Source organism: Ranitomeya imitator, chromosome 5 (genome assembly GCF_032444005.1).
Source record: "Ranitomeya imitator isolate aRanImi1 chromosome 5, aRanImi1.pri, whole genome shotgun sequence".
NCBI lineage: Eukaryota > Metazoa > Chordata > Amphibia > Anura > Dendrobatidae > Ranitomeya > Ranitomeya imitator.
This window is the reverse complement of record NC_091286.1, coordinates 672,405,778-672,423,235: the sequence shown is the minus strand read 5'-3', so window position 1 is coordinate 672,423,235 and position 17,458 is coordinate 672,405,778. Positions and strand designations below refer to the sequence as shown.

Below are 17,458 nucleotides of genomic sequence, written 5' to 3'. Positions count from 1 at the left end.
CAGAGCCCGAAGAGCATCACCAGATACTCATAGTGCCCATCTCTGGTGTTAAACGCCATTTTCCATTCGTCCCACTCACGGATGCGAATCAGGTTGTAAGCACCCCGCAGATCTAGTTTAGTAAACACCCTTTCTCCCCGAAGCCTATCAAAGAGCTCAGATATCAAGGGCAAAGGATACTTATTCTTAATGGTGATGGCGTTAAGACCCCTGTAGTCTATGCATGGACGTAGTTCCCCATTCTTCTTCTGCACGAAAAAGAACCCTGCCCCAGCAGGTGACACTGACTTCCTGATGAACCCTCTTGCCAGATTCTCTTGAATGTACTGAGTAATTGCTTCCATCTCTGGGAGAGATAACGGATAGACTCGACCCCGGGGAGGCTCAGCACAAGGCAAGAGATCAATAGGACAGTCATAGGGTCGATGGAGCGAAAGGGTCTCCGCCGCCTTTTTGGAGAACACGTCTGCATAAGACCAATATTGCTTGGGGAGAGAGGATAGATCTGCGGGTACCTCTGTAGTAGCAACCTGAACGCACTCCCTCTGACACCTACCCCCACAACATTCACCCCATCCCAGAATCCTGCCTGAGGACCACTCGATGTGAGGAGAGTGGTACCGTAGCCAAGGTATCCCCAACAGGACCTCGTCAATTCCCTCAAAAATGACGAGCAGAGATATAATCTCCTGATGGGATGGCGACATGGACAGAGTAAAAGGGATGGTCTGGTTTGTTATCTGTGAGGGCAGTATCGACCCATTCACCACTCGTACCGTTACTGGTTGAGCTAGCATAACCAGGGGTATTGCGTGACGCTGGGCAAAGGCAGAAGACATAAAATTGCCCTCCGCCCCAGAATCCACGCAGAGCTCTACCGAGTGGGAGAATGAGCCTATAATAATTGTTCCCTTGAAGGACAATTTGGAGGCAAACATCGCCGTGTCTAGTGTACCTCCACCTACTACCACTAGATGCTGAAGTTTCCTCGACCGCTGGGGACATCTGGTGGCTAGATGTCCTGACTGCTGGCAAGTATGACAGACCTTGAGTGCATAAGCGGTCCGGGACTTAAATCCCGCTTGTAACACTTCCATGGCCGTATGTCATGTGACTCAGGAACCTGGACCGGAGATTCCAGAGGTTTGCCGAAGATGGGTGCCAGCCGAAACCTCTGCCTACACTGGGCTCGCTCTAACCTCCGCTCGTTAAAACGGAGGTCAATTCGAGTAGAGACAGTTATTAATTCCTCCAGTTTGGCAGGAATCTCCCTTGTGGCCAGAGCGTCCTTAACGTGATCAGCCAGGCCCCTCCAAAATATGGGGATAAGGGCTTTATCCGACCACTCCAGCTCTGAAGCTAAAGTGCGAAAGTGGATGGAAAATGGCTGACCAAGGACTCACCCTGAGTTAATGCCAGCAGTTGGAGCACCGTGTCATGGGTGACTTGAGGTCCTAAAAAGACCTGCTTCAGAGTGCTCAGGAACAGCGGAGCACTCTGCACCACATGATCGCCACGCTCCCACAGCGGCGTAGCCCACTCCAACGCCCTGTCCGACAAGAGAGACACAATAAATCCCACCTTAGCCTGCTCTATGGGAAAACGTGCAGCCAGGAGCTCGAGGTGAATAGAGCACTGACTCAAGAAACCCTACAAGATTTGCTATCTCCAGAAAATTTTTCTGGCAGCGGGAGGCGAGATAATGTCTGAACAGGGGTGGCAGTGGACAAGGTTGCTGCAGCCACGCTAGCAGCCTGTACAGCATCTGCGGTAACATCCACAGCTGAGGTTGAGCTCTCGAGAGCCGCCAACCTACCCTCCAGCTGTTGTATATACCGCAAAGATTGCTGAATGTCCGCCATTTACTAGCCAGACCCTGGCGCTAGTATTCTGTTAGGACTGGCGGAACGCACCAAGTTTAAGATGGAATAGTATCAGGTGCGTTCGCAGTCCGGGGTCCACCGTGCAGGTGAAAACCTGCTGCTAGTGATGACGGACGATATGGCGGTACAATGTGAATTCACACACGGGTTTACTTCACCCTGTGTGAAGGAAGCGAACCCTGTTGCATCACAGGGCAGCGGTACCGCACCAAGAGCGCAAGTAAGGAGTCTCAGAACTCAATCCCAAGACACAGGAATAGAGTTCATAAAAACCTCATGCGCTCGACACCGCTACTGGGGTGTCAGAGTGACAGAAATAAATGTATTAAAGATGCACGTGAGTGCGTGCGGTGCCGCACTGGCGGACGCCACTAACCGCCCAGGCTTGGGTCAGGAAAGCGCTGAGAAAGTGCATGGCGCCGCACTGGCGGTCACAGCAACTAGACACTGTAATGTGTGTTTCGTGCTGATGGCTTAGTCAGGCGCTAGATAGCTACCATCATTCGCGAACAGTCAACAACACTAGGAATGGGAATGATTTAGGAGCTTTCATCCATCAACATACATCCATCTAAACACACATATTATATCAAGTCAATACTAGCCGTGCGGTCATGCGCAGCTTATATAGTTGCAGCACGTTCAGGACCTTCCAATAAAGGACCAATGGGAAGCTGCTACCGAAGTTTTGGACTTTCAGGACCTTCCTGGAGGACCAATGGGATGTGCTGCAGTACCTGAGCATGTGACCCTCAATCTCCAACAGGAGATCTTGCCCTGGGCATGCTCAGAAAGAGAAAAGCAGGACTTAGTCCCAAAAGCATCTGCTCGCCGCTGACCAACAATGACTTCAATGGCAGAAGCAGGAAAAGCAGCAGTAACACTTTGTACAGAGTGGGACTGAGCAAGACACTGGGACCGATGTCTCCTCTGAGCAGACTCCACTGTGGCAGGAGAAGAATGGGAGACTGCAGCGGAGACGGCCCGAGATTCCCCCTGTGCAGAGGCGAGAACTCGACTCCTAACAGAGACAGGTTATGGATGGCTTTGTAGGTCAGTATTAACCCCTTCACGATCTCCGTTTACTTGTACGGCGGAGGTCGGATCCCCTGCTTTGATGTGGGCTCCGGCAGTGAGCCTGCACCAAAGCCAGGACATGTCAGCTGTTTTGAACAACGGGAGTGAGAGGAAACAAAACAGACAACGGCCGTTTCGTGCACAGGCGCTTCTACGGGTCCAAGTGAATCGCCTGTGCGCGAAACGGCCGTCGTCTGTTTTGTCTCCTCTCACTCCCGTTCCCCTCTGCACTTCTGTCTATGCCGCACCACGTCCGAAATGGCTTGTAATGCTCAATAAAGGACATCTTGCTTTTGGAAGATTTTGGGTGAGTGCTGCATTCTTTTCCTCTTTTTTTAAACCATGGCCAAAAGTTTGAAAAGATATGAAAAAAAAAATAAAATAAAAGTTTAAATCACCCCACTTCCGCCCCATTCAAAAAGAAAACAATACAAAAAAAAAATCAAACCTACACTTATTTGGTATCCGCCGCGTTCAGAATCGGACGATATATCAACAAAAAATAAAGGATTAACATGATTGCTAAATGGCGTAGTGAGAATAAATCCGAAACGCCAGAATTATATTATTTTGGTCGCCATAACATATCATTAAAATGCAATAACGGGCGATCAAAATAATGTATCTGCACCAAAATGCTATCATTAAAAATGTCAGCTCGGCACGCAAAAAATAAGCCTCCACCTGACCCAAGATCACGAAAAAATGGAGACGCTACGGGTAGCGGAAAATTGCGCAATTTTTTTTTTTTTAGCAAAAGTTTGGAATTTATTTTACCACTTGGATAAAATATAACCTAAACATTTTTGGTGTCTATGAACTCGTCATGACGTGGAGAATCATAATGGCAGGTCAGTTTTAGCATTTAGTGAACCTAGCAAAAAAGCCAAACAAAGAACAAGTGTGGGATTGCAATTTTTTTGCAATTTCATCGCACTTGGAATTTTTTTCCCGGTTTCTAGAACAGGACATGCTAAAACCAAGGATGTCATTCAAAAGTACAACTTGTCCCGCAAAAAATAAGCCCCTTAATTGGCCATATTGATGGAAAAATAAAAAAATTATGGCTCTGAGAAGGAGGGGAGCGAAAAACGAAAACGCAAAACCGAAAAAGGGCAAGGTCTTGAAGGGGTTAATAATTTGAACAGCATACGCTGAGGGAATGAAATAGATAAATTTGAACTTTTTAAAATAGCTGAATAAATCACAGATAATATTTTTTATAACCGTGACACGATGGGTGATTCCAGACTACGGTCTCATGTATACAGCTGTAATAAACAGGCGCGATCTTATACTTTACCTTCATCTCATAACCAAGCACACAATGTTTTTTTCTCACAGGTAAATATGAAATCATGTGCAATAAAAAAAAAACCCTCAATGTTCAATCAATTGCTACATCACCCAAATATTTCAGGGAGAATTCAGCCCTTCCATGAATTTCCACATACATGTACATAGTACAAATTCCAGATTATAAAGGTAGATGTAGGTGACTCGAGTTCTTGAACAGAGATGATTGTTCTGTCAGCCTGATAGTGAAAGGTGAGCCGAGTTTCTTTTCTAAACTGATATAAGAGTTAAACTGAGTTCTTGAAGCGTGGAGTGTAATCGAGTTTAAAGCCATAACAACCACATTAGCTATTCATAATATCACTATGACCGTGCATTACACAAAAATAGCAACGGAATTGTTCCAAGATGTGCAACTTTTCTTTGTTTAGTAGATTTAGTGATAATGGAGCACAGATCGGGAGCAAATCATTGCTTGCTTGTATCAAAAGAAAACATTTCTTGTAGGTCACTCAGATGCACAACGCTCAGGCTTTTCTCTGTATCTGATCTAATAAAATAGACCACGAGCAAATAAGCACAAAAATAGAAATCCTATTGAAAGGTTCTAATCATCTATTCATCCATGTTTTTAAAGTGAAAAGGTAAATTTCTAACAATCCAAAATACAACAAATAAAAAAATAAAAGATATTCTAAAAACCTAAATATGTAAAAGGCATCAAATATGAATTTCGCTTTTTGAAAGATTTTGGTTTTATGTATTTCATATCTCTTTCATGCATCTAATTGTTTATTCATTTATTTTACTAAATTTGGAATTATTACAATTAAATACCCTCTCCATTAACAATCCTAATGGATAAGTTGCACTTTAATATAAAAAATAAATCTGATTGTCAAGTCTATCAAGGCTACTGGAAACTAAACAGCACAAATTAAAGCCATTAATGTTTATTAAAGTTCAATTAAAATACACACAATAAATATATTAATATGAAAAAAGACATATATTTAGAAAATTGAGCCCAAAAGAGCCACCACAATTAGATACGTCTGTCAATATGAGGGGTTAAATGACTGCACAAAAATTTAAGTTCAGTGCGTACGGAAAGTATTCAGACCCTTTTTTCACTCTTTGTTTCATTGCAGCCATTTGGTAAATTCAAAAAAGTTCATTTTTTTCTCATTAATGTACACTCTGCACCCAATTTTGACTGGAAAAACTGAAATGTAGTATTTGTTGAAAATTTATTAAAAAAGAAAAAATGAATTATAACATGGTCATAAGTATTCAGACCCTTTGCTCAGACACTCATATTTAAGTCACATGCTGTCCATTTCCTTGTGATCGTCCTTGAGATGGTTCTACTCCTTCATTGGAGTCCAGCTGTGTGTAATTAAACTGATAGGACTTGATTTGGAAAGGCGCACACCTGTCTATATAAGACCTCACAGCTCACAGTGCATGTCAGACCAAATGAGGATCATGAGGTCAAAGGAACTGGCCAAGGAGCTCAGAGACAGAATTGTGGCAAGGCACAGATCTGGCCAAGGTTACAACAGAATTTCTGCAGTACTCAAGGTTCCTAAGAGTACAGTGGCCTCCATAATCCTTAAATGAAAGAAGTTTGATCCACCAGAAGTCTTCCTAGACCTGGCCATCCAGCCAAACTGAGCAATCGTGGTAGAAGAGCCTTGGTGAGAGAGGTAAAGAAGAGCCCCAATATCACTGTGGATGAGCTACAGAGATGCAGTAGGGAGATGGGAGAAAGTTCCACAAAGTCAGCTATCACTGCAGCCCTCCACCAGTCGGGCCTTTATGGCAGAGTGGCCTGACGGAGGCCTCTCCTCAGTTTAAGACATATGAAAGACCGCATAGAGTTTGCTAAAAACACATGAAGGACTCCCAGACTGTGAGAAATAAGATTCTCTGGCCTGATAAGATGAAGATAGACTTTTTTGGTGACAATTCTAAGTGGTATGTGTGGAGAAAACCAGGCAATGCTCATCACCTGCCCAATACAATCCCAGCAGTGAAACATGGTGACGGCAGCATCATGCTATGGGGGAGTTTTTCAGCTGCAGGGACAGGATCACTGGTTGCCATTGAAGGAAACATGAATGTGGCCAAGTACAGAAATATCTTTGTGAAAATCTCTTCCAGAGTGCTCTGTACCTCAGACTGTGCCAAAGGTTTACCTTCCAACAAGTCAATGACCCACAGCACACAGCTAAAATAACAAAGGAGCGGTTTCAGAACAACTCTGTGACAGTTCTTGACTGGTCCAGCCAGAGCCCTGACCTCAACCCAACTGAGCATCTCTGGAGAGACCTGAAAATGGCTGTCCACCAACGTTCACCATCCAACCTGACGGAACTGGAGAGGATCTGCAAGGAAGAATGGCCGAGGATCCCCAAATCCAGGTGTGAAAAACTTGTTGCATCATTCCCAAGAAGACTCATGGCTGTACTAGCTCAAAAGGTGCTTCCACTCAACACTGAGCAAATGGTCTGAAGACTTTTGACCATGTGATATTTCTGTTTTTCTTTTGTAATACATTTGCAAAGCTTACTATATTTCTTTTTTTGTTTCAGTCAAGATGGGGTTCAGAGTGTACATTAATGAGAAAAAAAGGAACTTTTTTTAATTTACCAAATGGCTGCAATGAAACAAAGAGTGACTAATTAAAGGGTTATGAATACTTTTCGTACCCACTGTATAATAAAGATCAGGATTATAAAGATAAATCACAACCATAAAATCCTTCCGACTCACATTAGCCCTATAGATGTATGTTCTGCTTGGCCACAAAGGTTGACATCCTATAATGACGACCATTGTCATGGTCAACTCAGCGGCCAGGCAGGACATAACAGCTTTATATTCACAATCAACAGAATTGTGATTGCAGCTCTGTAGTATAAAACAAGCATTTTTTCAGGTTAAAAGCAAAAGTTCAATTCATCTTAACTGGTGGTAGAGGAAGACTTCCTGAAGTTGCACCAAGTAAGAAAAGGAGATTCCGAACAGCAGGGTCACTGATAGCGGTAATTTACGATCAGTGCCATATAACTAATGCAATGTCTGTTGAAATGCAACTTATTTGTGGACAATATCTATATGTAAACTCCACATATAGAAAAAAAACTCTCTAGAACTATAACTTTCAGAGCAATATGTCTGAATATCACTGATTTCACCATTGTATTACGGCTCGTCTACAAGAAATTAATTAACAATGGGGAGATATGCAATGTTATTACTGGAGGAATTATTGAAAGGAAAAGTTTTGCAATATCTATAGATCTTCTTGAGATAGAATGCACCAGGTGACGTCAGTTCAGGGTTTAAATATTTTCCCAGTGTTCCCTGCTATATATAAGGCTCCGTGATAATATATTACAGACGGACTGAAGAGACAACAGGCATCCAGCTGTATTCTCTGAATTGCCTGGTAAGCAATGTAGTCTTTCATCTGGTTTCAATAACATTTAATAATGACTTTAAATTGCTTTAAAAAATAAATATAAATTAATATAATATAAAAGTATAATTTCTTAAAAAAATTTACAAAGTAACTATGACAGAGTATCTAATGTAATCTAAAGTATGTAATATTCTCTGTTTATGTTATTCTTGCATTTAGCTACATTGTAAATGCATTTTCCTATTTATGGGAGAATATAAGCAGAGATGACTGATCATGTTCTTCATTAAAGCATCCCTGAAAACGTCGCATTTGATTCTGAATGGGAAGTTACAGATGTTGTCTGATTATCCCATATCTAGGAGCGCACTGCTCCTCTGCCTCCTGCTTGCTGCAGGGAAGCTCCGCTTCTGATGATTGACAGTTTAGACCAGAAGCATGGTGGCACCATTGGTCCAAACTGGGCACTTTCACAAGTTAGCTTTGCTTCTGCAACATCAGAGAGCAGGGGAAACAAAAATGGCCGAGTACAGCGATCCAGTTAGCTAAAGAACTACATGTGCAAGTTCTACAGCAAGGGTTTGTAAGTTTGTGCTCCTTAGCTAGTATATTGGCTGAGACCACACAGCAGCCATCTGGCTACTGGGATAAGGGTGGACTATTCTTAATTATACCAAAGGTATTATTCCTTTGTTTGTTGGGTCCAGGGACATGCACCATTCTTTCATATGAGCTTGTGCATTGACTCTTGTTGCTTGTTAATTTGTGGAATGCCTGCTGATTACATACTGCAGAAGCTACCTGCACTTTACTAGTCCACTGACCTTTGAGGACAAAAATGCAGGTTAATTAAACAATCGAACAGTAAGGGTTTACATCTCCCCACCTTTCCCAATCCTGTGGGGAAATGACCTGAAAGGGACTTGTGGAATAGAAAAGGAATCTGCCTTTGTTTTCAGAGAGACTCTACAGGACATCACCCCAAGTGACCACTGCCCATCACTGAACCCACAAAGAAGTTTGGAGAACCCAGGTTAGGGCATTCAGGTCACCTTGCCACAACTCTCACTGTACTCGGTCAGCTTCCTAAGCTTGGCGCTACCTCCTCTTCGTGGGTGCCAGCCAAAATTGGGATGCTACTGGTTGGGGTAGTTGGCCCAGGATATGCAGAAGTTACTGAGGTTCTAAACCCCAGAAAGTCAGTGGTTCTAAGTGAAAGTCCTCAATGTTAGAAATATATATATATACATTTTTATGATGTTGGTTCTGCAGATTTACCACAAATGTCAGGGGAGTTCTTCCAATATACTGTATATGCCGAGACTAATGGAAATATAAATTAATAAGAGAACCCTAAAGTGTAATTATAGTTTTAATTTTTATTTTATTAATGAACAAACAAACAGTCCTGGTGGAGAAGGAAGCAGATTTTTTTATAATATGTATTTCATAGTTTCTTATCTTTCATGTGTATTATTGATTTATAAAATAATAATTGAAATGACAGATACTCTTTATGGACAGCTTCCGAATAACTTTTTTTTAGCAACACTTACAGTAATTGTCCAATGTAAACAAGGCTTCATTCACAATGTTATCATTTCACACTTTAATAACTAGGAGGTAACTTATGTTCTTGATGTAAGTAAGTTGCATACATTGCACATCTTACATCTTACTTGTGGATTCAAGAGTCAGTTCTTCTAGGAGACAGTATCACACACATAACAGTTGGCGTTGGAATAAGTTTGATCTGCCAAAATATCAATCATGAGTAGTTGTTGATCGAATGGGTTTAATTTACTGTAAAAATTAAATTATTACAACATTTTGTTAAAAAAAACGTGAGCATGGAATAATTAGAAAGTAATTATAGTATGCAACATTATGTTGATCTGCTCATGTTAAAGGGGTACTCTGGGGATATAAAAAACATTGTACAGTAACTGCCCTCATACACTAAAAAGATGAGACGTCCAGTGTATTATCTTTGTAACTCTTGTAATTCATTGTGACAAGAGCTGCTCTTCATTGCTCACCCTTTTTTGGGACATTTCAGCAAGGTGCAGTTCCCTGCTGTTGCTATCAGCCAGTCTTCTGATAATAGCTGTTTCTCTGCAGAAAACAGGGGGTGAGGCCAGGCCACCATCTTTCCAGGCTGGCTATTCCTCACAGCAGGGAGCTGCACACTGGAGAGTGAGGTATTGCCCCTTACAGTGGGGGAGGTCAGTGAGGAGCAGCTCCTGTCACACTGAATTACAAGTGTTATAAAGATAATTTAACTGCTCTGGGTATCTCATAATTACAGTTTATAAGGCAGGGGCAGTAAAAATAATGTTTTATCTCCCCGGAGTTCCCCTTTAAGACACCAATTTTGTAAAGTGTGGATGAATGAAAGACTTAATTTGGTCTGTCAAAATGTTAAACATGAGTAGTTGCTTTTCAAATGGGTTCCATATACTTAAAAACTTGAAATGATTACTAATCTTTCTAAAAACATGGTATAAGCATTGAATAGCTAGAAAGTAATTATAATATGTAAAGTTAGGTTGACCAGCTCATGTTAAGTGACCAACTCTGTAGAATATGTATCTGCAATCCTACCAAATCCTGTGCTCATCAGTGGTTAGGAAGATGCATGTCATTAGCTATACACATTACACTGCAATGAAGGACTCTTATTTCTCCACCACAGGTTCTTCTGAGGACATGTTGCCCCTCGATCCAGTCACAGTTCTCTTGTCCATTGTAACATGCATTTTCTTGGCAACTGTTATGTATAAACAGAAGGAACGTGTTTACCCAAATTATCCTCCTGGTCCAAAGCCATGGCCAATAATCGGAAATATTCTCAACTTGGATGTTCAGAAACCTTACTTATCATTTCAAGAGGTAAGATCTAGAGATCATTGATTTTTCATCATCTGTAGATGCCTTCCAAGGCTGAGAATAACTTAAAACAGATGATAATACATACATTATAAAGCAATTGGTTGTCAATTGGTTGATATGGCTTAAGACTTGATTGGCCATCTTGAAAGACCATAATGCTGATCAGTCATCTGATACATATCTCCAGTGCCTTAAGACATCTTAAAGTTTAGTGGTGAATTATAAGGTAGACCTGTACACAGAAACATACCTATTTCTCATACTCATGTAGGGTTAAAATACCTACTAACTAGCATTACTCTATCACAGTGATACTACCCAAGGTAAGTAATTAGAGAAAGTAGCATTTGAGATCAGATACAGGCCAGATCACACACTTAAGCCTTTCTTCCACATACACAGACAGCAGAGTCATAAATAATCAAACAGGTATGTGACACACCCAGTAACAGAGCCTTAGCTTGAGAAGAGTGTTGGTTCCTTTGGAGACCACCACTGAGCTCCTGCAGACGAATAGTAGACAGAGTGAAAGAACTGCATATCTATAGGTACTTGGAGATGCTTCAAATAGGATTTATTGACAGTGTTTAATATTCATTAGTTACACCGTGGTAAGTACAGTATTAAGTAACATTTTGGGTGATAACCCTTCATGAGACATATAGGCTATGTTCACTGCATATAGGTCAATGAAATTCAGGATGTGGCATGGGATTTCCCCAAACAAGGACAACCAGGATTCAGCTGAATTGAGGCCCTCTCCCTTGATCCCCTTGACCTATATGCAGTGAACATAGCCTATACATCTGATTAAAGGTCTTCACTCGAAACATTAAGTAATACTGTACTTACCGCAGTGTTTCACCAAAAAATGTGAAATATGGTTCAATAAATATCTGAAGCATCACCAAGTACTTTTAGGTATGCAGTCCCTTTACTGTGTCTCTACTATCAGTCATAACTGGAACACGTTACTTAGGGTCCCTGCTGACGGTTTTGCATTGGTGGCCAAGACTTTCAGTTATGCCTCTGATTATTAAAAATATTTTACACTGTTATTAATTAAGTCCAGCCCTTTTTCAAGTTAAAAATATTTTGATGGGATTGAGGTTCTTGCATGTTAGAAGAAGCAGACTAATTCTTCAGTGTTGTAGTTTACAACTTAGCAACATAGCAACAGGTGACAACTACTTGAGTATTTGCATATTTACAAACATTTTGAATTCCAAATCATTGAGTAACTGTAACCTTGATTTCGTTATGCCCATAAAAGTTAGAAAGTAAAAAAATGTTAGAAATACTAATTTCGAGTAAACTCCAACCTCCTGTGCTCCAGTTAAAACAGAACTGTTGGTTGTATGTACTTGCAGCTTGCAAAGACGTATGGTCCAGTCTACAGTATGAAGATTGGAGTTCAGGAGATGGTTGTATTGTCCGGATATGACGTTGTGAAAGAAGCTCTTGTGAACCAAGCAGAGATGTTCACTGACAGACCCAACATACCTGTTTTCATGGATTTTTCGAAAGGCTACGGTAACATTTATATGTTCTGTTATTATCTTTTTTTATGCATCTGGTTGGAAAATTTAATAGGCAGAATTGGATCATCCATGGTTTTCAGCAATTTTTGCTTATTAAATGACTGCTTCTTGGGCTGCATTTTGGCTCCTTATTTTGTGTCCGAGAAGCTATAACGAGCAAAGAATTTCCTTCTGATAAATTTAAATTAGTAATGCATAGTAATCATTCATATGTACTACATGGATGACTAACGTCTATCAGAATTGGAGATCCTAAGTGACGTTTGCACCCTGATGGAATCCATATGTTAGGAGTCGAGTTTCCTCTGCTGCACAGGGGGAGTCTCGATCCGTGTCTGCTGCGGTCTCCCATTCTGCATCGGCCGCAGTGGAGCCTATTCAGCGGAGACGTCGCTCCCAGCATCTCGCTGAGACTGGTACTGTGCAAAGGGTTACTGCTGCCTCTCCAGGCTCTGCTATTGTACCCTGCACTGTTCTGTGGTGAGCAGGCTTTTCTGGGACTAAGTCCTACTTTGCACACACTGAGCATGCCCAGGGCAGGATCTCTCAGTGGAGATCTAGGGTCACATGCTCAGGTACTTCCATTGGTCCTTCTTTGAAAGGTCCTGAACGTGCTGCAACTATTTAAGGCTTGCAAGGCCGCACGGCCATGCGCTAGTATCTTCATATGTTATGTGCTTTGCGCCAGTATGGTCATGTGTTTGCATGTGTTTTCGGGTACCCGGCTGAAATAAGCAGCTAGAATGCTGGCACTTCCGGCGAGGAGTTTGTGTTTATGTGTGTTCAGGGACCCGGCAGAAACAAGCCCCTAGAATGCTGGCACCTCCGGCGAGGAGTTTGTGTTTATGTGTGTTCAGGGACCCGGCTGAAATAAGCCCCTAGAATGCTGGCACCTCCGGCGAGGAGTTTATGTTTATGTGTGTTCAGGGACCCGGCAGAAACAAGCCCCTAGAATGCTGGCACCTCCGGCTAGGAGTTTTGTGTACATGCGTGACCACTGAATGCTCTCATTGAGTGGTTAGCCTGTGCCTCTGTGAAAGTCTAACAGGGCACAGAGCTTTGCCTTCTCGGCTGCTCTGTGAAGCTAACAGAGCTGGTTCATACCGCCATAAAGTGCCGCCATTTACTTAGCAGCAGGTTCTTTCCTGCAAGGTGGATCCCGGGTTGCGAATGCACCAATCTCACTTAATAAATATATTCGGTGTGTTCCGCCAACCCTAACACCATATTTCTTAATAAGCATTTGGATATTGTAATGGCACAACACTAAGGAGAGCTCTCAAAAAGGGAAATCGCGATATAATGCACTGCCCCATCTGACCCCAATCTGGGCATATATACTATAGTCATACATTGTTTTTTTTCCCCAGAGTGTTTAAGTGAATCAAGGCTAAAATAAGCACAAAAAAAACAAATGAAGCAAAAAATGTAAATGGAAATGAGGGCTAAAATGCTATGATATTTTGGGGGTTTTGATCAGTGATTACTGAATTTCACTGGCTGAGCCGATCGACTTTCCACATTGAATTCAATCTGTAGAGATTGGCTCAAGGAATGAACCGTAGACGTTTTTACGAGACCGAGCGCAAGAGCCACCCAGGCTCAGCAGTCCACTGAGTTCTGCCCAGTCAATAACATGCAATAACTTACATGCCAAAAGTTATTGTTTTAAATATGCATCTGAGAGATAGTAGGGTGTTTACACCTTAAAAACTAGGTTTGAAAAGGCATTGATTGGTCAATGTTAGTTTAATAAAAGCCAAATTTAGTCAGTGGAATAAAGAGCAAAACTGTAAATCACTTACATTGTGAGGAAATGTTGTCTTACCCCTGTAAAAATGCCCTGGATGCTAAATGTCTCCATCCTCTTTGTCCAATTTATCGTGTAGTTGTAGAGTCAATTTTCCTCTTAATGAACATCTCCATCTATTAGACTGAGGCCCATTTAATGCGATATTATTTTATACAAGGAAAGGATTTTGAGAAGATGAAAAATGGTTTATTATGTCTATTTCACAGGTATTGTCTTCTCTAATGGACATAACTGGAAAGCCATGCGACGGTTTACTCTTTCCACATTACGTGATTATGGTATGGGGACAAGAGCCATAGAAGAGAAGATTAATGAGGAAACCAATTATCTAATGAAAATATTTAGATCCTACAAAGGTCAGAAAAAAAGTATTATTATACTGAAATGTATGTATGTATGTAACTGAGTGCTAAATAGTGATGAGCGAGTGTACTCGTTGCTCGGGTTTTCCTGAGCACATTTGGGTGATCTCCGGGTATTTGTTAGTGTTCGGAGATTTAGTTTTCATTGCCTCAGGTGAATGATTTACATCTACTAGCCAGGCTGAGTACATGTGGGGGTTGCCTGGTTGCTAGGGAATCCTCACATGTAATGAAGCCGACAAATAGCTGTAAATCATTCAGCTGGGGCAATTAAAACGAAATCTCTGAACACTAAAAAATACTCGGAGATCACCCGAGCGTGCTGGGGAAAACCCGAGCAATGAGTACACTCGCTCATCACTAGTGGTAAACCATTGGTAAATCGTGTCATGGCCATAACTCCTACACTGCAAAAAAAATACTACACCAACTGTACAATACTAAGCTCTATGAGAAAGAAAACAATTACTTTAATTCTTCTCTATATAAAAATATAACTACTATAATACTGCTCCTATGTACAAGAATATAACTACTATAATACTGTCCCTATGTACAAGAATATAACTACTATAATGCTGCCCCTATGTAAAAGAATATAACTACTATAATACTGCTCCTATGTACAAGAATATAACTACTATAATACTGCCCCTATGTATAAGAATATAACTACTATAATACTGCCCCTATGTACAAGAATATAACTACTATAATGCTGCCCCTATGTAAAAGAATATAACTACTATAATACTGCTCCTATGTACAAGAATATAACTACTATAATACTGCCCCTATGTACAAGAATATAACTACTATAATACTGTTCCTATGTACAAGAATATAACTACTATAATACTGCCCCTATGTACAAGAATATAACTACTATAATACTGCCCCCTATATAAAAGAATATAACTACTATAACACTGCTCCCTATATGCAAGAATATAACTACTGTAATACTGTCCCTATGTAAAAGAATATAACTACTATAATACTGACCCTATGTAAAAGAATATAACTACTATAATACTGCTCCTATGTACAAGAATATAACTACTATAATACTGCTCCTATGTACAAGAATATTACTACTATAATACTGCCCCCTATGTAAAAGAATATAACTACTATAATACTGCCCCCTATGTAAAAGAATATAACTACTATAGCACTGCTCCCTATATGCAAGAATATAACTACTGTAATACTGTCCCTATGTAAAAGACTATAACTACTATAATACTGCCCCTATGTACAAGAATATAACTACTATAATACTGCCCCTATATACAAGAATATAACTATGGTAATACTGCCCCTATGTACAAGAATTTAACTATCATAATACTGCCCCTGTGTACAAGAATATAACTACTATAATACTGTTCCTATGTACAAGAATATAAATACTATAATACTGCCCCTATGTACAAGAATATAACTGCTATAATACTGCCCCTATGTACAAGAATGTAACTACTATAATGCTGCCAATATGTACAAGAATATAGCTACTGTAATACTGCTCCTATGTAAAAGACTATAACTACTATAATACTGCCCCTATGTACAAGAATATAACTACTATAATACTGCCCCTATGTACAAGAATATAACTACTATAATACTGCTCCTATGTACAAAAATATAACTACTATAATACTGCTCCTATGTACAAGAATATAACTACTATAATACTGCTCCTATGTACAAGAATATAACTACTATAATAATGCCTCCTATTTAAAAGAATATAACTACTATAATACTGCTCCTATGTACAAGAATATAACTACTATAATACTGCCCCTATGTACAAGAATATAACTACTATAATACTGCTCCTATGTACAAGAATATAACTACTATAATACTGCCCCTATGTACAAGAATATAACTACTATAATACTGCTCCTATGTACAAGAATAAAACTACTATAATACTGCCTCCTATGTACAAGAATATAACTACTATAATACTGCCCCTATGTACAAGAATATAACTACTATAATACTGCTCCTATGTACAAGACTATAACTACTATAATACTGCCCCTATATACAAGAATATAACTACTATAATACTGCCCCTATGTACAAGAATATAACTACTATAATACTGCTCCTATGTACAAGAATATAACTACTATAATACTGCTCCTATGTACAAGAATATAACTACTATAATACTGCCCCTATGTACAAGAATATAACTACTATAATACTGCTCCTATGTACAAGACTATAACTACTATAATACTGCCTCTATGTACAAGAATAAAACTACTATAATACTGCCTCCTATGTACAAGAATATATCTACTATAATACTGCTCCTATGTACAAGAATATATCTACTATAATACTGCTCCTATGTACAAGAATATAACTACTATAATACTGCCCCTATGTACAAGAATATAACTACTATAATACTGCTCCTATGTACAAGACTATAACTACTATAATACTGCCCCTATGTACAAGAATATAACTACTATAATACTGCTCCTATGTACAAGAATATAACTACTATAATACTGCTCCTATGTACAAGTATATAACTAATATAATCCAGCCACCTATGTAGAATCATTTATTTACCATGATAAAGCCTCAATGTACTGAAAGGGGTTTTCCCACATAGAAAGTTAATTTTAGTCAATAGATCTTTGAATAGTAATACGTTCTCCATTTTGATGTGTTTAAAAAAATTGTGTCTTTGTGGAGATAATCTTATACATGTGCCCCTGCTGTGTACTGTGTAATGTCCATGTCTCACCGTACAGGGATATTGCTGTTTATATCACAGCTCCTGGGCAGGGGAGGAAGAAAAAGAGTATACAGACAGAACAGTATGGGATCACAAATTATTCTTTCTTTATGGTAAAAAAAAATTGCTTGAAAACTGGCAGTAAAATGCTTTGTCCCGCAAAAGAATCAGCTGTGATCTTCTGCTGTAATGTCTGTATAGTCTTTTGCTTCCTCCCCCTCCCAGGAGCTATGGTATGATCAGACCATGTTCTTGGACAGTCAGACAGCCATTAAACAGTAGAAAGCAGGAGCACATTTATAAGATTATCTCAGCACTGGAAAAACATTTTTTAACACAATCAATTGTGAAACTTATTTTTATTCCAAGATTTATTAACTAAAAT

The 17,458-nt window shown here is 40.0% G+C and overlaps 1 protein-coding gene across 1 annotated transcript in view; it reads left to right on the top strand.

The window, feature by feature from the left end:
* Nucleotides 1-7,653: 7,653 nt before the first annotated feature.
* Nucleotides 7,654-17,458, top strand: part of LOC138638758 (cytochrome P450 2K6-like) — a 28,247-nt gene continuing 18,442 nt past the window's right edge. The window contains exons 1-4 of the mRNA XM_069728318.1: nucleotides 7,654-7,713; nucleotides 10,382-10,578; nucleotides 11,949-12,111; nucleotides 14,139-14,288. Coding sequence (XP_069584419.1) covers nucleotides 10,396-10,578; nucleotides 11,949-12,111; nucleotides 14,139-14,288 — 496 coding nt within the window. The 5' untranslated portion in view covers nucleotides 7,654-7,713; nucleotides 10,382-10,395. The remainder of the gene's footprint in view (nucleotides 7,714-10,381; nucleotides 10,579-11,948; nucleotides 12,112-14,138; nucleotides 14,289-17,458) is intronic.